This window comes from Petaurus breviceps, unplaced genomic scaffold, assembly GCF_028583685.1.
Source record: "Petaurus breviceps papuanus isolate PSGF00001 unplaced genomic scaffold, PetGlider_PUasm1.0 208, whole genome shotgun sequence".
Lineage (NCBI taxonomy): Eukaryota > Metazoa > Chordata > Mammalia > Diprotodontia > Petauridae > Petaurus > Petaurus breviceps.
The window spans coordinates 15,533,345-15,555,273 of record NW_027185852.1 but is presented as its reverse complement, the minus strand read 5'-3'; the positions used below and the strand labels follow the sequence as shown (position 1 = coordinate 15,555,273).

General features: G+C 40.4%; 1 protein-coding gene across 1 annotated transcript in view; it reads right to left on the bottom strand.

The window, feature by feature from the left end:
* LOC138165173 (uncharacterized protein C1orf87-like) overlaps positions 1-21,929 on the bottom strand; it is a 63,824-nt gene that overhangs the window by 16,005 nt on the left and 25,890 nt on the right. Inside the window, exons 6-9 of the mRNA XM_069093308.1 lie at positions 21,039-21,183; positions 13,938-14,035; positions 8,633-8,703; positions 913-992 (exon numbers count right to left, since the gene is read on the bottom strand). Coding sequence (XP_068949409.1) covers positions 913-992; positions 8,633-8,703; positions 13,938-14,035; positions 21,039-21,183 — 394 coding nt within the window. The remainder of the gene's footprint in view (positions 1-912; positions 993-8,632; positions 8,704-13,937; positions 14,036-21,038; positions 21,184-21,929) is intronic.

Genomic DNA, 21,929 nt, shown 5'->3' with positions numbered 1-21,929 from the left:
TAGTAGTAGTAGTAGTAGTAGTAGTAGTAGTAGTAGTAGTAGTAGTAACTGTCTTTTGCCTTTTTGTATCCCTGGCACTTAGCACAGTGCCTAGCAGATAACAGGCACTTAATCAATGTTTATTGATCAATCTTGGTGGTGGTGGTGGTTATAGTAGTAGTTGTGGGTAGTAACAATAGTAGTGATGATGATGATGATATCATTTGTAAAGTACTTTAAGGTTTGAAAAATGCTTTGTACATACATTATTTCATTTGACCCATACAACAGCCCTATGAGGTAGAGGTTTCTTGGTTTGGATTTTAGAGCCCTTCCCAACCTACCTTTCCAGTCTTGCTATACCTATTTCCCTTTGTGCCCTGTACAATCCAGTCAGAATAACATTTTCCTTACATGTGATAATTCATTTCCTACCTTCATGCCTTTGTACTAGCTGTGCTCTATACCTTAAAGGCATGCTCTCCTAACCTTCACCATTTTGAATTCCTCTGCTTCCTTCAAAGCTCAGCTCAAGGGTCTCCTTCCATAGGAAGCTTCATCTCTTCAGTGGTTAGTTCCCTCCCCCAGCTTCAGTTTCCTGTCTTGTAAAATGGGGATAATGATTTTAACCCTCTATATTCCCAAAGGAATAGTAAACAATTTCAATTCAACTTAAAAGAAATTTATCAAGCACCTACTAGGTTCAAGTCACTATACTTGGCCCTGGGGGACCAGATTAAAAAAAAAGCAGTCCCTGACCTCAGGGTGCTTCCATTTTATTGGGGGATGGTATAAAGATGGAATGAAATAATGGGTATTAAATTAGTTAGGCAATATAATGTGTCATTGAAATGTGGCATTACTGTTACTGTTATTTCTGAATGACTGTCTCACAAATCCCTGGCCCTGGTCCTAACCCCCTTAGAAACTTACAAGATTGTCACTTGGGCTTTGAGCCTCCTCTGAACCTTTAACAGCTGCAACAGTAGATGAAACTTCCTCCTTCTTTGTTCCTAATAATAAAATTAAAAAACAAACGAACAATAATTCACAATTTCAAGAGCATGTGAAGACGCAAACATGTTTCCTGGATTTGTAATTTCACTGGTATAGGGACCTCCTAGGGAAGGAACTACCACAGAGTCTTAGAAAGCTGCCTAAGGTACTGAGTGGTTAGGCCAATAGCTCAGGCACACAGTCAATATGTATGAAACCCAGTGCTCCAAACTCTCAGTAAGAAGAAAACCAAGATGATTTAATTTACCTGGTTGGAGTCACAAGGCAATAATGTATCATTATTATAAGGAAAAGAGCCTTGAATTGGGAAGGAGTAGGGCCCAGGGGTGACAGTCCTGGGTCTGCCATTGTCTTATCATGAGGTCTGAAGCAAACCATTATAATGACTTTCCTGAGCCTCAGTTTTTTCTCTTCTGCAAAATGGTCATGGAGGTAAGGGTTGGGGGAGAGATGAGTCTAATACTATTGATGTCACTGGGCTGTTGGAAGCATTCTTACAAGAGTTAAAAGTGATGAAAGTGTTTGAAACAACCCAGATCACAGAATCACAGGTCCAAAGTAGGAAGAGAGTTCAGAGGTCATCTAGCCCAACCCCTTCATTTTACAGAGAAGGAGACTGAGGCATACAGGTAATGAGTATCAGAGGTGATATTTGAACTCAGCTTCTCTGACTCCAGATCCCATACTTTTTCTATTGTATGACAAGTTCAGCTGGGAGGGAGATAAACAGGATCTGCAAAAGTCAGGAAAGACTTCCCTGAAGAAGGTAAGATTTTGCCTGAAAGCCCCCATCCACGGTACTGTGTTCTCTCATCTGTGGTCATACTGAACAAAGAAAAAACATTGACCAAGGACTTCCCATGTGCTACTTTCTGTGGTAAATGTTGGGGATATAAATAGAAAAGGAGCTTCATAAATAGAAATATTCCTTCTCCTATATAAATAGAAAAGTCACTCCAGGGACTGTGACACATGGACAGATAATAATATACTAGATAAAACCCAGGTTTTCAGAGCTGAGTTTCAATTTTTTTAGAGAAGTTTCTCTAGAACATACTTCTTACAGATGATACAAATGAGGAAACTGAGGACTGGAGAGGTAAAGTGATTTGCCCACAGTTTGGTAGTGACAGAGGTGGGATTCAAAGCCAGTGCCCTAGCCATTGTCCCTGTCCAACAATCAAACAATAATTAAATGGCAACTATGTGACAACCACTATGCTAAGCAGTGGTAATGCAAAGAAAGTTAAAAACAGTTCCTGCCCTCAAAGAGCTTACTATCTAATGTAAGTTAACTACTGGAAATAATTTTAGAACATAATTTACTCCTCAGAAGACTGGTGCTTAAGGGACAGGTCTGTCTTCCACCTGTGTTACTTGTCACAGGTCAGTACCCCAGGCATCCTGCCACCCCCCTCCGCCCCCCACCCCATGCACTTTTGCTCAGCAGCCTTGTTCTTATTCATGCTGTCCTAATGGTCTTCAATTTGTTATGTCTGTCAGGAAGGTCAAACCATAATTCATGCCAGCAAGACAGATTGCAGGCTATATTTTCAATGGAATATAAATGAATAATCATCATGAATGAAGGATGTTTATAGTTCAGCAGACAGCTGGTTTGTCTCCAACCAGATGGTGAGAGGTTCAAGTCCAGACTTGGAATCCCAAACATGCCTGGATGTTAGACTTTGGTCATGGCCAACTCCTACTTTGTCAACTGTGTGAATATCAAACTTTCTTCCCCCCCCCCCTTAGCCCTGCTATGGATCACTTTCTAAAGCTGGTTTGATGGCACCTTGTTTCAAAACTCTCATACCATCTCTTGTTACTGCTTGTGTGGTCAGGAGAAAAGTTGTAACCCCAAACAGCTGCTCCCAATAATTCATTATGCAAATAGATTACATCAGTTCTTTTCTTCTTTTTTGGATTGCTGAGGGGATCAAGTATGAGACCATCATTTAGAATTCTCAGGTCAGGTATAATATGTAAATAAATGCAGAAAAGTTACCATGCTTTTCAGAAAGCAGGAAAGACCCAGTTATGGGGGAAATGCCTTGCAGTAAATTTATCTAAAAAAGGTCTCATATCTAAGACATATAAGGAACTGCTTCAAATGTACAAGAATAAGAATCATTCCCCAATAGACGAATGATCTGAGGTCAAAGGATATAAACAAGCATTTCTCAAAGGAAGAAATGTAAACTATCAATAACCACATAAAAATGCTTGAAAGAATAATTAAAGGAATACAAATTTAAAACAATTCTGAGGTTCTACCTCACATACATCTGATTGGTAAAGATGACAAAAAAAAGAAAGAAAGATGAAAAATGTTGGAGAGTCTACAGAAAAACATATATTTGTGTAGTGTTATTGGATCTGGGCATTGGCCAGTCATTCTGGAAAGCAATTTGAAACTATGCCCCAAAGGTACAAAACCGGGCATACCCTTTGACCCAGTCATACCATTACAAGGCAGATATCCGAAAGAAATCAAAGAGGACAAATACATACATGCATATATACATACATACATACATGTGTGTATGTGTGTGTATAAGCTAGCATTTATATTAGCTCTTTAAGACTTGCAAAATAGTTACATTTATATACCACCTACTATGTCCCAGCCATGGTACTACATGCCTTTACAATAATCTCATTTGATCATCATGAAAACTCTGAGAGGCAAGGACTATTATTTTACAACTGAGGAAACTGAGGCAAACAGAAGTTAAATGACTTCTCCATGGTTACACAGCTAGTAAGTATCTGTGGTAGGATTTGAACCTAGGTCTTCCTGACTACAGATCCAGTGCCAAGGCTTCCTGAGGACCAAAGAGCACTATTTCTATCCGAAACCCACTGAATTCCTAAGAAGGATAAAAACAACAATAAATAACAAATCTTCAGCATGAAGCCTTCCCTGATTCCTCCCCTGGATTGCTAGTGCCTTCGCTCCTAAACCCCATTGTACACTGTATAGTTTTTATTGACACCGTATAATTTTTTATGTCCTTGTCTATTTCATTATGACCTATGCTCCTTATTTCATTTTTTGAATTTATATCTTCATTGACAAGCACAGTGTTCAGCATAAAGTGGGTGCTAGCAAATACCTACTGATTGAGTGAATCATAACAGCAGCTGGAATTTAATAGAACTTGGATGTTCACTGAGAGAATTATTATTAATAATCAATAATTAGGGAAAATCCAGAGTTTTCCCTTTCTAAAATCCTGATTTTAAAAAGCAAAAAGTTCAGTCTCCAGAAGGACATTACTGATAATGAGATCTGATCCAACCCAACCCTATGAGGAATCTCTATTCTCAGGTGAATTTCATTCAATCAAGCTTGGGTAGAGACAGATTATTTTGTTTACATAGCTCAAGGCTGGGGAATCTGAGAATAAAAATAGTTTATCTGTCCAAGGGTGACTTGATGGCACTTCCAGCCCTTCATTTTAATATAGCTCACCTTCCACTGTGCTATCAATCACAATTAATTACCACTCCTTTTCCAAAAGAACATAGAAGCTCTGATCTTCTTCAATGATTGTCTTTTATCTAAGAGAGATGGCCAAATGGCCATCCTTGTTTTTTCAATAATGTGCTGAACTTATAAGTAAAATGATTAAATTACTCAGACACTACATCTCTCCAATCTTTTTAACTGTCACATCACAAGTAAGTTTTTCATACAATTATATCATTGGAAGAAATGCCTTATTCTCACCTCCACCTCCATGCCAACTTTTTTCTTCCCTAGGTCAAATCCCCACTTCCTTCAATTGATTCTTCTATGACATGGTCCCCCATCCTCTTGCTTTCCTGATCACCCTAATTCCTGGATACACTGAAATATGCAGGAAGCCAGACACAAGGCTTTATTTTTTTCACTTTATTTTATCTCTTACCCCATCCTAAACACATAGGTTATCCCAAAGGGTTCCAGGGGTCTGGTCAACCCAACCCAGATGTTAGAAAAAGTGTTGAACAAGTGGGTTCATGCAGAATTTATCAGCTTAAAAGGGAGGCTTACACACACAGATTTGGGGAGATCAGAGTTGAATCACCAGCAGCTAGGGGGAGCCATAGTACAAAGAGCACTAGACATGGAGTCATGAAGAACTGAGTTCAAATCCAGCCTCAGATACATAATAATTGTATGAGATTTTATATCTATCTATCTATCTATCTATCTATCTATCTATCTATCTATCTATCTCTCTATCTATCTATCTACATATATGTACACACATATATATGAAGTGCATTACAACCCGTAAAGTTCTGTATGAATGGTAATTATCATCATCATCATCATCATTAACAAAATGTGACACTGAGTGAATCATGGGATCACGAATAAGTGTGGTACAGAGGAGACAGTGATGGGCTTTGACTCAGGGAGGCTTGGGTTCAAGTTTTTCCTTAGATACTTATTAGTTGTAAAGCATCCCACTGCTCTGAACCTTCATCTCCTCCTCTGTAAAACGGGGATGGTTTAATAGCAGAAATGAGCTAAGGTCTGTAAAGCCCTGTTCAACTTTAGAGTACAACAACAATAAAATAATAATTAGTAATGATAACAACAATAATGACAATGATTATAATTATTACTGACTATTATTTTTAAGGAAGAGGATTCCCAATGCAGGTCAGCTGACTGAATTCAGTGTTCTTTCCACTAGATGTCAGCCGCTCTCTCTGTACAATGAGGGGGATAGGCCAGCTCAGGGGTTCTTATCATGGGGGGGGGTGGCAACTGTGAACGTGTTTTTACTACTCTTTTGATAGCTATATTTCAACTCTTATTTTCCTTTGTAATTCTCTGTGCTTTACTCTCGGCATTTTAAAGCATCATTAGAAGAAGGGGTCCATAGACTTCACCAGACTGCCAGAGGGGTCCAGGACAAAAACAGGGCTTGGAGTCCCTGGGCTAATGCTTTTCAAAGCCCCTCCTAACCTCCACTGACTAAGATTTTGCGCCTCCACATGACCTTTGTTGGACATCACAGGTTTTTCTAGCTCCCTAAATTACAGAGTCCACATCTATGAATGCAACTGCCTGAAAAGCAGGCAGTAAGTGGGGGCTCTGAAGTGATAGACCCCACTCCCGTGAAGACTGTTTCTTTCTTTGTCTCCTCCTGCACTTGGGGCTGCTGGATAGCACCCTTTCAATAGACAGTGAGAAGTAGCCTGGCTCAGCTGACTTTCTTATACGCTGTGATAAAGTGATCACTGCGGCAGTGTGACTGCAATCATCAGAGAGGAGACTTTCTGGGAAATGAGCTCCTGAGCATTTCTGGGCAGAGCCAAATTGTCTTGTGTTGCCTGACTTGCTCCCTAAAGTATAATGCATGGAATTATGGAGAGCCTCAGAGACTAGTCCTAGGAGTCAATCAGTCAGTCAGCAAGCATTTATTAAGTACTTACAACATGCCACATACTCTGCTAAATGTTGGGAATATCAAAAAAGGTTAAAAATGGCCATTTCCACCCTCAGGGAGCTCATATGCTAAAGGGGGAGATGCCATGCAAATAATTATGCACATACAAGATGCAAACCAAGCAAATGGAAGGAAATCGCCAAGGGAAGAGATTAGCAACAAGCCATGGTGGGAAGACCAGGAAGAATCTCCGGGGCTTTGAAGGAAGCTAGGAGGTGGAGACAAGGGTGGAGGCCATTCTGGGCATGAAGGCAGCCCATGAGCACTGAGAGTGGTTTGAGAAGAACCAAGGAGCCCAGCGTCATGATAGAGTACATGGGGAGGCCAGGTTCTGAAGGGCTGAACAGAAGTTTTCCATAGGATCCTGGTGCTGCTAGTAGGCCACTAGGGTTTATTGAGCAGGGAAGGCAGATCTGCTAAGGAACATCACTTTGGCAGCTGAGAGGGTGATGGACTGGAGCTAGGAGAGACTGGAAACTGGGGCCCAACCTGCAGGCTATTGGCAATAGTCCAGGGATGAGGTGATGAGGTTTCTTGTTGTGGTTTAATCACATCATAACCCCATTTGGAGTTTTCTTGGCCAACGTACTGGAGGTGTTTGCCATTTCCTTCTCCAGATTATCTTACAGATCAGGGAACTGAGGCAAACAGGGTTAAGTGGCTTGCCCAGGGTCAAATAGAATATCTGAGCCCAGATTTGAACTCAGGGAGATGAGTCTTCCTCACTCTAGGCTCAGGAATCTATGCACTATGGTGCCACCTGGCTGCTCTGTGGGGATGAGGTCAGAAGGCAATAGATAAGATGAGATCATACAGCAGTTGCTCTAGGCAGCATCATATAGTGGAAAGAGTAATGGATTTGAAGAAGACATGAGTTCAAATCCCACCTTTGGTTCCTTTTTACTTGGGTGACCTTGGGCAAGTCATTTTACTTTCTGGGGCCTTAGTTTTCTTTTCTGTAAAATGTATGGGAGAGTGTCGAGTCAGATGGCATCTGAGACCCCTTCTGATTCTAGATCTAGGTTCTGATCCAAGTGTTGCATCCTGTTCCCTTCCCTCTCTCCCTCCATCCTTTCTTTCTCTTTATCTGTGACCTCATTGGTTCTCATGGTTCCACTTCATGGTCCAGCTTGTTGGACATTTCAGGCTGTATGTCCCAGAAAAATCTTAGCTTCTGCCCTTCTAAAGCAGAATTCATTGTCTCTCTTCCCTCCCTCCCATCTCCCCAGGAGACAATACCTGCACATAGCAGGTGATTAATAAATGCTTCTAACTCGACACATTGTAAGTATTTAAATTCATGTTGTGAGATTGATTACCATCTCCTTACTTACCTTGGATTTCAGCTAATATACATCATTCTACCCAATCTGATCTGCAGACATCTTTCTTTCTGGATCTTCCTCTTTCCCCCAAAAGAGCTAATGTTGGTGTGAACATTTCCTGCTAGGCTCAGCTCATTCTGTTTTTCCAAGTTCCTGACGTTATTGCTCCCAAACTATGTTACACTTGTGCATTTATCCCCAGATACTTGCCATTGCTCCTGCTTCTGCAAGGGGCTTTTGCAAACCTAAATTGGTTGGGAAATTCCTTGAGCTTGCATCTCATTAGACAACTCTTCCTTTTTCTCTTCAATGGAATTATTTCCCTGCATCTGTATTCAGAATTCCATTTCTAAGTGCTTTTCATTGCTCATGAGCTGACCTTCCCGAAGATATTTTGTCTATAGAATGATGCCTGTTCCTTCTCTCAACCCTTTGAAATCTACTCCTTTCAAATTCAGGATGTATGGCATGGCATGGTCAGCTTTTCACTCCTCTGTCATAAATTTAAGGATCCTATGGCTATAGATTTCGATCTGGATGCCATCTTGGAGGTCATTCATCCAACACCTTATTTTACAGAGGAAAACATTTAGACACAGGGAGAGAGAAAAGACTTATCCAAAGTCACACTAGTAGAACTAGAAGAACCCAGGTCCTCTGCCTCCAAATTTCCCACATTTCCCATAATTTCTCTGTTAGCAGACAAGCCCTGCTGGCAGTCAGAATCAGATCCAGATTATCATAGGCTTTCTGATCACTTCATTTACCTTTTGAGTCATGATTAAACTGGGGGTTTTGGAGGAGTTGGCTTATCATGTCTTCCAGGTATGGTCTAGGCAATAAAACCAGGGCACTGACCTGTGAGTTTGGGTGAAGGAGAAGCCTTTTCTGAGGAAGCTTTGACCAAGAATTCCATCAATTTTTGCCATCTGTGTGAGAAGAAAAACAGATATTGTATAATTGAACAGAAGGTTCTTTTTGTCCTGAAATAATGACCAATAAAATTACCAGAGGGAAAAATTTAAAACTGCGGAAAACAATCCAAATCAAAGAATTTTCTAGAGAAAAAAATCATTCATTCAATAAAACAATTATAAAGCACTATTATGTATTATTTTGGGAACATTTTAAGGTCTCTTTAAATTCGGTGATTCTTTTGTTTCTTCTGTTAAGGAAACTCTTTTTATCTACAAATATCCTTATCCAAAATGGAGATGGCTTAGTCTAGGAAGACATCCTCCCCAAAGCCATATCAGTTCTTTGTGATCCTTGCCTTGGTGTCTTAATATTCCCTAAGGAGCCTTTTCATCACCCCATCCAGGTTTTGTCCTGTACTCTTCCACCTCATACATTCCTACCTTTGTCAACTTGAAAACCAACACACTTTCTGTTTCTATTAAAGACTTGCTAATCTAAGCACCTTGTGTTTCCTCTGCCTTCAAAAATCATCCCACTTGCTCTTGGCATTAGAATCACAGGCATTCTCTACCCATCACATTCAGAATAAGAGGCCAGATGTGCCTGCAAAATCCTACTCGTGGCTGCCAGGCAACTGCACTCATTGCTTTGAAATGTTAAAGATGTCAGCACATTGGTTTTATTCTCAAATCTCTTCCTCTCTACCTCAAACTCTCTCGCCTCATCCCCATATACTCTGACTTTCAGGTTGAGGTTGTAGCATTTATCTATAACCTTTATTTACTCCAAAGAAATTATCAGATGATACCATTGTTCCTTCATCCCCTTCTTCCTTTAACTCCTATTTACTGTAAAACCATCCTTCCTCCTTCCCAAGCAGTGGGATTCCATTGATATGTGTGTCTCCTCCACCACTTCTCCATGGCATGGGGCAGTAGCTCTCTGCACCTTAGTAGAAAGTTTCTTGGGTTTCTGTGGCTTAAAACATTCATAGGTCACATCACCAATGGTCACATAGTTCAACACCTTCATGTCGAAGATAAGAAAACCGAATGCCAGGGAAATGAAGTTGTAAATGAAATAGCAGAGCTGAGTTTCAAACTCAGTTTTTATGACTCTGAGTTCAGCTCTTGCTCTCCTGTATCTCATTCATCATATGGTGGTCAGCTTCCTGGATATTAGGCTCCCTGAACTTAGTTCAATTGGTCTTCTGCCAACAGCTTTGTATAGATCTGTATTTAAAGTGTTTTCAAATTGGAAAGAAATAGGAGAAATGTTCTCAATAGGCATTATCTTTTAAAAACAGAAGGCCGTCTCAACCAAGACTGGCCAAAAAAATAAAATGGGGAGGAGACAAATATGGAAACAGTCAATGTTGAGGGACTAGTGAAAAAAAAAGGCACAATGATATAGTATTAATGAATCTACTAACTGGCCCAAGCATTCTACAAAGCAATTTTTAATTGGGCAAAGAGTGTAGCTCAGATATCTATACCTTTTGATTCAGAGATGCCAGTGTTAGGCATATATTCCAAAGTAGGGGAAAGACAAAAAGACATTTCATAAATACACTAAAATATTCATACTAGTCTTATTTTTGGTTTTAAAGAAATGGAAATAAGGAAGGTGACTATTGTTTAAGGAATAGATAAATCATGGGGTTGAGTAAGAAAGACTCATCATCTTGAGTTCAAATCTGGCCTCAGACACTTACTAGCTGTTTGACCCTGGACAAATCACTGTTGCCTGTTTCCCTCAGTTTCCTCATCTATAAAATGAGCTGGAGAAGGAAATGACAAACTACTCCAGTATCTCTGCCGAGAAAATCCCAAATGGAGTTATGAAGAGTCAGGCATGACTGAAACAACTCAACAACAATAAAACCATGGTCCATTCATATGTAGTGCAACATGGTGCTACAAGCAACTATGAATAATAAGAATAATGATAGGGAGCATATACATAGCACTTAAAGAATTGCAAGGTGCTTTAAACTATTGTCTCGTTCTAGTCTCCCAACAAATAGGGGGGATAAGTGTTATTAATAATTATCAATACATTATTAATGACAATAGCACCAAATGTGATAAATACAAGGAAGGATGGGAAGACTTATGTGACCTGATGCAAAACAAAATAAGCAAAACCAGGAAGAACAAATGTACGCATAATGATTGAAATAATATAAATGGAGAGAGAAAAAAATACTACCAAAAAAAAAACTTAAACCAAGTGGAATTATAATGACCTAGGTTGGTCACAAAGAAGAAATGAGAAAAAGATATATTCTTCCTCTTATTGCAGATATGGAAACTATGTTGTAATGTGGTATATATTGTAAGTTTTAGTTGATATGCTAATTAGCTTTGCTGAACGACTATTTTCTTCTCTCTTTTTTGTTTTTGTTACAAGGGAGAAGGATATATTTGAAAATTAAGGTGATATAACAACTAAAGATAATTTAAAATAACTATTACTGACTCTTTTATTTTATCATTTATATTATTTATCTGTTATTTTAAAGAACAGCTCAGGATCATATTTTTATAATGAAGTACCAAAGGAAGACCTTAGTGGAAATTTTACAGCAGACAAATAGAAATCTAATTTTTACTCCAATCAGCCCAAGCTGAGCGCTGCTTACAGAAGGGCAATTCTGAGGGGGAGATCTGCTAAATCCAACCACTCTGCCTCTTGTGAATTCTCCCACTGTGACAGCCACTCACTCAATTCTCTCCTCATTTGTGAGTAAGGGAAGAACAAAAGAAGTCATTGTTAAAATCCTGCCGTAACAGGGGAAGAGGATACAGCTTCCTTCACCAGCTCTCCCAGGGCGACAGTTTCAGAGGGGAGGGGAGGAGCTCCTTCTCTTTGGTGAGATGGGGGCTAATCCCACATCACCCTAATCCTTCCTGATGTCTTATTGATTTTAAGGATATTTAATCAGGAAGTGGCTCCAAGCTGGAATCCTGCTAATTACCCAGCAGCCGCTTTCCAAACAGGCACCCGATTGGACAGAGGATTAATGGAAAATATGCCCTAAAATAGGGATTCATGCATCTCACTCCTGACATGTGTGTCTATATTGTGTTTTTAATCTCTTAAAGACATAAGTCTGAATATAAAGCCCTTGACAAAATGGGTTTATGTCAATAGATGAGGCTTTAGCTAGTGGCTGGATATGGGTGGAAGAGATTTATCTCATAGGGGAGTAATTCCCTCCTGAAGGTCACTGTCATGATGTCCTTGACTATCCTAGAGGACAGAGAAATCTAGAGTTCTAGGCCCTCCCCAGCTCTTCGGATTAAAATAAAAAAAAATGGGGAGAAGGATACAGTCACTGAAATAATACAGAAGAAGTCTATCTCCCTTATTACTTTCTGAGTTTCTACCTTTCATCCGAGGACTAACTCTTCTCCTCCACTCTCTCTCTTCCATCAAAGGCTTATTCTGAATGACCAACCCACACTATTTTTCAGGGGTGGGGGATTAGGTATACTAACCTATTCTATCACCTAACTCTCCCTCCCTCCACCTGCAAAATTGATGGAGACACATCAAAAGAAGGGAGGGGAGGCAGATGAAAGAGATGAGCCCAAACCACCTTGATTTCAAAGGGATATTAGATTCAGGTGTGAGGTTAATGCCTGCCTGATTCTCAGGACTGCTCTGCTCTCCTAAGAAACAGAGGAAGGGTGGAAACAGCTCACATAACACAGTGATCTCGCTCTTAGCAACTTTAAAGTGAGTAGAGGGTAAAATAATAAGAAAAGGCATGGTAATCTCACACCCTGCTTCCCCATTAGGTAGTGATTCTTAGAGGTAGTTTGTGAATTCTCTTTTTCACCTTCTACCAACCTCCTCACTCTCATCTCTTTGTTTTTAAGATTATGGAATCACCCTAGATACCCAGGGACTAAGTCAGATTCCTTTGATTTTCACCATACTTGGGCTTAATCTAATCTGATGCAATTTAATAGGGATGGAATGTAAAATCACATACATGGGTTAAAAAAAATCAGCATCACAAATATAGAATGAGAGAAGCATGGCTCAATTACAGGATCTGGTTTTCTTTTAAAAAAAAAAGAAAGATGGAAGGAATAAATGAAAAGTATTTATTAATCACTTATTATATGCCAAGCAGAGTGCTTGGTAATGCACTGGTAATGCAAATATAAAAGGTAGACAATCATTTCAAAGAGCTAACATTCCAGTAGGGGCAGAAAACACAGAGAGATCTGGAGATCCCAGTGGACACCAAGTTCAATGAGAATCAACAATGCAATGTGGCACTTGGCATTTATTAAGCAGCTACTATGTATCAAGCACGGTGTTGAGTACCTTGGATGCAAAGAAATGTTGAGGACTAGGGAGATGGCCGCACCACTGTCCTCTCCCTTAGTCATACCGCAGCTAGCCTACTGTGTGCTCCTAAGGGGAGGGGCTGTTTCATTTTAGTGTTTGTTTCTCTTGACTACATTTTAGGAAGGATATTAATAAGATGTAGACAGTCCGGAGGAGGATGACCCTTATCATGAAGGGTCTCAACTTTCCGCCACCTGAGGATCAATTGTAAGGGGGAGATGCTCAGCCTGGAGAGAATTGTGGGGAATAAGGGAGGTGTATTCAAGGATCTGAAGATCTCTGGTATGAAAGAGAGATGGCCTTGCCTGCTTGGCTCAGAGTGTCAAACAAGAAACAATAGAGAAAGGGTGCAAAAGGGAAAACTTACATCAAGGATAGAGAAGGGGGTCTGGGGTCAGAAAGACCTGAGTTCAAATATGGCCCCAGAAACTAGCTGTGTGTCCCTGGGCAAGTCACTTAACCTTTGTCTCAGTTTCCTCATCAGTAAAAATGGGATAGTAACAGCACCTACCTCCCAGGGTATTGAAAGGATCAAATGAGATAAAAATTATAAAGAGTTTCACAAACCCTAATGCTCACTAAAAATGCCACTTATAAGTGTTTCCTGCTAGGTGAGGTCTTTCCTGATTCTTCACCCCAACCTCCCAGGTAGTTTCCCCACTCAATATCACTGGGAATTTTCTATTTATTTGTCACACATGGTTTCTTTTCCATAGAATGTAAACTCTCTTAGGGCAGAGCAATTTCTTTTCTTTCCTTCTGTATCCCTAACAGCTAGCATAATGCCTCAGTCATAGAAGGCACTCATTTAATGCTTATTCCAATAATTAATATGTGGGCTGTAGCTACAGTCTGTTTGGATTGAAAATCAACTTACTTGATTTCATCTTGTACATTCAAATCCTGGTGGCTACGCAAAGCCCCCATCAGTGATGGGGATAGAGTGAGTCCATGTTGCTCACAAATAGCCTGGATCTGAAAAACAAAGTATTTTAAGTTTGGGCAGGATGAACACAATCCCTTCTATTCTCCCATCCCTTCCACCACTAGCCCATAATTACCAAGGCAAGGAGATGTTCCAGGGGCAGCTACTATCTCCTCCCTAAGCAAGGTCCCTGTGATTTCTCCTCCAAGGCATTAGGGCACCATTTACCATAAAGGGCCCAGGAAAGAATGGGTAACTGGAACTCAAAGTCTTTGATTAAGGTGTTTGCATTTATAAAGTCACCATCACATCACCACACTGACTGTGGTGAGTGGAAACCATAAACTTGAGGTTCTTGGACATAGAGAAAGTGAACTACGGATATTTACTTGACTGAATTTCAAAGATTTTGCAACACATGGTGGTCAATTACCTATAGAGACAAACCCAACCCATTATGCTAATTCATTCACTCATATATATTCATTCATTGACTAACCACTCATTGAATGCCTGCTCTATGCCATGTATTTTGTTAGATGCTGTTTCTTTGAAGAGAAATATGAAGTAGCCTGCACTCTCAAGAAGCTTCCAATGTAATAGAGGAGATAGAAAATACATGAATTGTTAGGATGATGGGTTGTGTCAAGGCAGAAGAAAGGCACCCTGCACCTTCCACTTTGTGGCAAATGTGACTCTCTCTCTAAAATGCCTTCCATTTCCATCAAAAATAAGCAGCCACTTTCATGCCACTTCATCTTTGCATTTGTTTTTGCTCTTTCCTAAGACCTAGGTGATGCTAGCCCTAAAGCAAAACAAAAGTGCCTCACTGGTCCCTTTGATATGACTAGTGAGCTTCTGCTTTTCCCCAGCATCAACTTATACTGTTTCTCATTTCTCTCTGTCTCTGTGTCTATCTCTGTCTCTCTCTCAGAAGTTGCAGGACTTTTAGTGACCCTTGACTGAGAGAAGAAAGGTATCTATCACCTGATTTCTCCCTGCCTCAGCCTATAATAGAAATAAAGCTTCTCTGCCTTATTTATCTCCCAAATTATACACCATGATCATTTTTTTATGACAAAGAAGATCATGTTAAGTGCAGAGGAAGGGTCTGGGCAAAATGGCAGAAGATATCTAAGGAAGAGATTCATTTTTGGATCTTCCTACAAAACCATTTATAAGGCACAGAGGGGATACTATATGTGTTGGGAGGTGGTGTTTCCCTTCACATAAAATTTTTTGATATTTAAGAGGCACCATATTTTAATGGGAATAATGCAGGACCTAGAATTCAGGTCCTGGGATATGTTTACATCATAGCCTTGTCACTTACAAATGTTCTGACTAGAGGCACTTATCAGAACTTCACTTTCTTTGTCTGTAAAATGTGTATTTGTAACACCTGTTTCAATAGGTGATTGTGAGAAAAAGTCTCCATAAGCATTGTTTGCTCTACCTGTAAGATTTTTTTTTTGAGAGGGAGAATGGTGATTCCAACTTGTGATTTCTTTAGTGTAGGGAATTCCCAATGTGGAAAATTGTCTATAATTTAAATTATTAAAGAGTTGCTTAGGGAGCATAAGTGGCTTATCTGTGGTTACATAGCCAAGGATGGGTTCTGAAGCCGGGTCTTCCTGCCTTGAAGTCTGGCCCTCTGTACACTATGGGACACTATAGTTCCCTAACACTTATTTTATTCTAAAGTAAGAAAGTAATCGGTTGAGTCACTAGTAGAAGTAGTACTAACATCAATGAGATTTAAGATCCCAAATTGTTTACATGTATTGAAGTGATGAGGACCCTGAGTCACCTAGAAAAAGTATTTCTTCATATTTTTAATGGCCTTGAGAATAAAATATAGATGGCCATGTTTGGCTTTTAGAGCCTTTCCCAATCTGTTTGCTAAGGTAGGAGGGATGTGAGAAAGACTTTAATCAAAAAGAGATAAAATAACACTTGAGCACTTGCAGAGATAAACTTTAGGTATCTGAAAGTTTAAATTTGTGACATATATCACTTCCTGATGATGTCTGATGGTAGGGATGAGGAGGAGGAAGAGGAAGAGGAAGAGGGGAGGATGACCAAATCCCTTGTTTCCCTCTAGCACTTCCTAATTTATGTATAAATGAGGTCTAGTTCACACTTTGATTTCTTCAGATAATTCCCCAATATCCAAAACCTCTGGGAGTCTGGACTGAGTGGACCCAAAATTTGGACTGTACAGAATGCATCCGTCTAGTTCAGCTCAAGCTTTTCTTGACCTCGCATCCAAAAATAAGGGAAGTCCTGGGTGCTTAGCACAATATTTCAGGACGTGGATTTATTATAATTCTTAGGGAACCAAATGCCTATCATTTTCCTCCCCTCGGGTAATAAACATAGCTTGAATGAGTTCCAAGGCACTAAAGAGATTCCAGACAACTCACCAATGGTAGGCCAACGTCAAAGAAAGACTGACAGGGTACCCCATGGAGTCAGAACCCAAAGCTGGAACTTTCATCATCCACACAGAAGCCAAATTGACATTCCAAAAACACTGGTTTGTCTACGTCACTCCCTTGCTCAAGGACTTTCAAGGGTTCCCAGTTACCTTTAGGATAAACTACAAACTCCTAGCACATAGGCACTTAATAAATGTTTATTAATTGATTGTTTGGCTCCAATCTGTCTTTCTAGGCTGACTTCACATTACTCTTCTTCATGGAGATCAGAATTCATTTAAATTGAACAAAATTGAATTTAATTTTATTTAAAAGGGCAAACTGTTAGAACTGAAGGTGGTATTAGCAAGTGAAAGACATCAGGAAGCTAAATGGTCCAGTGGATAGAGCATCAGCCTTGGAGTCAGGAAGCCTTTGGTTAAAATCCAGCTTCAGACACTTACTCTCTGGACTACTAGCAAGTCATTTAACCTCTGTTTACCTTGATTTCCTGGTCTCTGAAATCTGGCTAATAATAGCAACCTACCTCTTGGGGTTTCTGTAAGCACCAAATGAGAGAAGACATGTAAAGTGCTTTGCAAAACTCAAAGTGCTATGTAAATATTGCTGTTGTTAGATACCCCATGGAAACTTCACAGGGCCTTACCCCCCACTTCTCAATATGGCTGCTGCCTATCGTAATTTTATTTTATTTTTTTGTGGGAGTCAGTGGTTCTCCCAGATCCTGCAGGGAGTGGAGGAGGGAGTGAACCTGGATCTTTTATGAGCTTTCTCCATTTCAAAGTCTACTTATGGGCATCACAGACAAGTACTAGAATACTAGAACCTTTGTCAAATCACAGTATTCAGTTTGCAAATAAGACTAATTAATTCTTCCTAGCTCCATACAGACCCTTATATGCAAGTGGGGAATGCAGGATTTCTTTCACAGCTCCTTCACAATCCCCTGCAAGCCACATGGGTCATCGAGGCAAGTGCCCACAAGCAATTTCCCTGCTCTGGACATAATTTCCGCAACTGAAGACATGCCTAGGGACAGCCTGGGGAAAAAAAACGGTGATGTTTGTTTTTACCATCCCTCCATCTATGCCCCTGTCTGGGGATACCCGACCCCCTTCCCCAACCTTAATCAGAGACTGGGCACCATTTCCAGCTGGAAGGGCACCCCAGCCTTGCATATAGAATTCCTCCCCCACCTTCACTTCCCATATGCATACACATACACACACACTAGAAATAACCTTTTACCCAGTGGTTGGGAATCACCTATTTCTCCTGTCAGTCAACAAACATTTAATAGGTAGTATTTATGGAGACTTTTAGTTTGCAAAGCACTTTACATATAATCTTATGGGATCTCCACAACATCCTTGTGTATTGTTATTCCTGTTTTACTGATGAGGAAACTGAGGCAGGCAGAAGTTAAGTGACTTGCCCAGGATCACACACCTACTAAATGAGGCAGGACTCAAACTCAGATCTTTGTGATGCCAAGGCCATCATTCTATCCGCAAGGTCCCCTATTTACTCATGTGCCAGGCATTGTGCCATGCTCAGAGAATGCAAATGAGGCCAATGGTTTGCAGAGGGTGCTATCTCATTGGATCCTCATCAAAGAAGGTATTATAATCACCCCCATTTTACCAGTGAGGAAACTCAGGCTCACAGAGGTTAAGTCACTAGCCCACGGCCCCACAACGAGTAAGTATCCAAGGGAGGAGTTCAACACAAGGCTTCCTGACTCTGTGTTGGGCCTCTTTTATACTAAGCTGCCTCATGACTAGGTCCTGATGTGAAGGAAAACACATTTTAATAGAGGAGACGATGAGTAAATACCTAAGGACAAAGGTCGTCTGAAAGGGGAATGAGGTTCACAGACCAAAGCCTAGAAGAGACCTCAGAGCTTCCAGGCTACCATTGTCATCAATCAGTCAGTCAATCAACAAACATTTATTAAGCATTTACTATGTACAGACATTATACCAAGCATGAAGACAAAAAAGAAACAGTTCCTGTCCTCATAGAGTTTACATTAAAATAGGTAAGAAAACATGTAATGAATAGGAATATGAGAAATATAGAAAGTAGATATAAGGTAAACTTAGTAGGGAAGGCACTAAAAGCAGAGGGAAACTGAGGACTAGAGATGATAAGGAAGTCACTCAAAGTCACACAGGTAATAAGTGAACATGAACCCATGCTATTCAACTCCAGACCAAGCATTCCCTAATTCGCTAATTCCACTGTCCCACTCTGCTTCCCATGAAAACTGACCTCCTGGAGGCTAGATCCTGCCTACCTAGACCCTTCTTACCTTAGTGGTCTTGCCTGGACTTGGCTGAATGTTTTATAAACCTACTTGATTGGCACAGTCCATTTTTTTTTTCTATGAAACTCAACCTCCACTTCATGGTATGGTCTGAACCACTCTCCATGATGACCAGACCGACCATGTGCCTGGCATAGTGGAGCCATCACTTAATGAAGGATTGTGGACTTGACTTTCAAGCTCAATCCCTTCAGTCAGAATGTAAGAACCACAGAATCTGTAAGTTGGAAGGGACACCAGTGTCCATTGAGTCTAATCTTTGGCTAACTGAGAATCGACACTATGACATGCTCCACAAGTGGACATCCAGTTTCTTGTTAACAGACTCTAGAGAAGGGATCCCATTATGCTTGGAACCAGCAGCCAGCCCAGTCCAGCTTGGGACAGCTGAAAAATTAGGTGATTCTCACTGACATACAAACTAAGTATTCCTTCTTGCAGCTCCAACCCACTGTTCCTAACTCTGCCCTCTGGGGCCAAAGAGAACACCTGATAACTCATTAAATATTTGAACACAGGTATGAAAACTCCTTCCTCTCAAGTCTTTTCTCCTATAAGCTAAAAAACAAAAAAGCCCCAAACAAACAAAATACATATACCTCTGTAAGTCGCTTCCCCTGGGAAATGAGATCCTTCCAGTTCCCCTCACCATTGGTCGGTCATCTTTTTTCTTCTAGGCCATTCCTTTCACACAGGGACAAACAGGATTTTCCATATCCTTCTCTACTTCCCCTTTTGGCTTTAATTTCAAATAATCCCAGGAGTTTTGTCAGCATGGATAGAACACTGAACTTGCAGTTGAGAAGACCCACCTCAAACCCTTACTAGCTGTGGGACCCTCAGCAAGTTACTGAAACCCTCTGATTCTCTGTGTCCTCATCTATAAAATGGGGATAATTAAAGCCCTATGCAATGGTCATTGTGAGAAGAGATGGAAAAATGTATGCAAAGTGATTCACAAACTCTGAAACACTCTATGAAAATGAGTTATTGTCATCAACATAATTATGGTTATTGTTATTGCTGTGATGCCTGCAGTTTCATAGAATGTACATTGACCATGGATTCAATGCCTCTTCAAAGCCACACTCTTCCATCTGCCTACTGGGTGGCTTTAGGGGAGTCATTAAACTTTCTCCAATCTCAGTTTCCTCATCTGTAGCATAGAGGGGTTACATTAGTTGATCCTCACAATTGTGCCAAGTTATGTTCTGTGTTCTAAGGTTCCAGCTGGCTCCTACATTCTATGTTCTGAGTTCTTCTCCACTTCTTATGTGCTGAGGTTCCTCACAGTTCTAAGGTCTATCCAAGAGCTAATATCCTTAACTCCAAGATCTTCTCCAATGGTGATTGTCAATATTCTAAGGTCTCTTTCTGCTGTGAAATTGTGTTCTAAGTTCCTTTGAACCTTGGCATTCTGTGTCTATGTTCTAACATTCTATATCCTGGGATACCTTTTAGTTCTGCCTACATTCTAAGGTTCCCTCCAGGTCTAACATTCTATATTTCATGTTCTAAGGACCAATTCTCTCCCAGCTCAGACATACTCTATTCGGTGGTTTTTCCCAGCTCTAAGACCCCACGTTCTGTGGCCCCCTTTAGCTCCAAAACCCTGAACTTTTGTTTTTTTCATTTTTTAACATCTAGTCTGAGTGAATGCCAGGAGAGTATCACACATGATTCCAATGGCAGCTAGCTAAGAGTTCTGGAAGCTGGGATTCAGCCCCTCAACAGAAGGTTTTGTTTTTTACTATGAAGTGTTGTTTGGATAGCATTAAACTTCCCATTGTTACATGGATCACAGACTCCCACCTATGGCATTTCTGGACCAGTTCTAATACTTTAACGATCCTTTCTATTTTGCCATTCCCCAAACTCTGAGATAGTAATAATCACTAATTATGGTGCCAGGCTCTGTGCTAAGTGTTTTACAATTATTGTGTCATTTGATCCTCCCAACAATCCTGGAAGGTAGGTACTATTATTATCCCCATTTAATAGATGAGGAAACTGAGGCAAATAGCAGTTAAGTGTCTTGTCCAGGGTCACACAGCTAAGAAACATCTGAGACTGAATTCAAACTCAGGTCTTCCTGACTCCAGGCTCAGCACTCTGTCCACTGTACCACCTAGCTGCCTACAGAAAACAAAGAATTCTATTTATACCATACAATCCACAAAAAGGAACCAGAAGAGAAAATTACTTCCAGAATCTCTCTACCATCTGTTGACTCATAAAGACATATGGAAATAAATCTATACATCTAAATGTGACATGGTTTACCTTGGAGGGTGGCAGGTGGCCAGAGAAGGGTTGGTCTTCTTTATGAAAACTCAGGTGAAGCTTTTCAATGTTTAGTTTGTCCTTGGATTGCTTCAGGGCACTCCTAAGAAGGCCAGTTAAGTTATCACTGGCTTCAGAAGATGAGCTGTGGAATTGAGACACAATAGAGTGGTTATGAGTAAAAGGCAGAAAGATGTGATAAGAGTTCTGAACATGGCATCGGGATGCTTGGGTTTGGTTTGGGTCCCATCTCTGTCCCTCAATGGAAAGTCACTTTCCTCTCTGAGTCTGTTTCCTCATCTGCGAAATGAGGATAGTACTGTGTATGTGACTTATTTCAAAGGGTCATGATCAGTGAACCCACACTCTGACACCTGATGTGGCATAGAAATATCTGAAATTTCACAAGTGCTGTGAGATTAAGGATATTTTGGATGGAAAAAGGTCTTGAATTCAAGAAAATCTGGGTTCATTTGTCAAGTAAGAGGAGGATGGGAGCTAAATCAAGATGGTGGCTACATGATATGGAGATGGGATTGACAGGATCTGACAGCTGATTGGATATTAGTCTGAGAAAAAAAAGTCACAACAGAGGATCCAAGGTGATGAACTTGGATCTCCTCAACAGAAATGGGGATGTTAGGAGGATGAGCATGAGCTCAGTGTCCAGTCTGGGACTTGTTGGGTTTGAGATGCTTCTGGGATGTCCAGCAGGCAGTTGATGCAAGAATGGTGTGTTGTAGATAGATAATAGGGTAGGACATATAGATTTAGGGATAACATGCACAGCCATTATGCTTGAACCAAGGGGAGCAAATGAAATTACCAAGCAAGAGAAGGGATAGATAGATAGATAGATAGATAGATAGATAGATAGATAGATAGATAGAT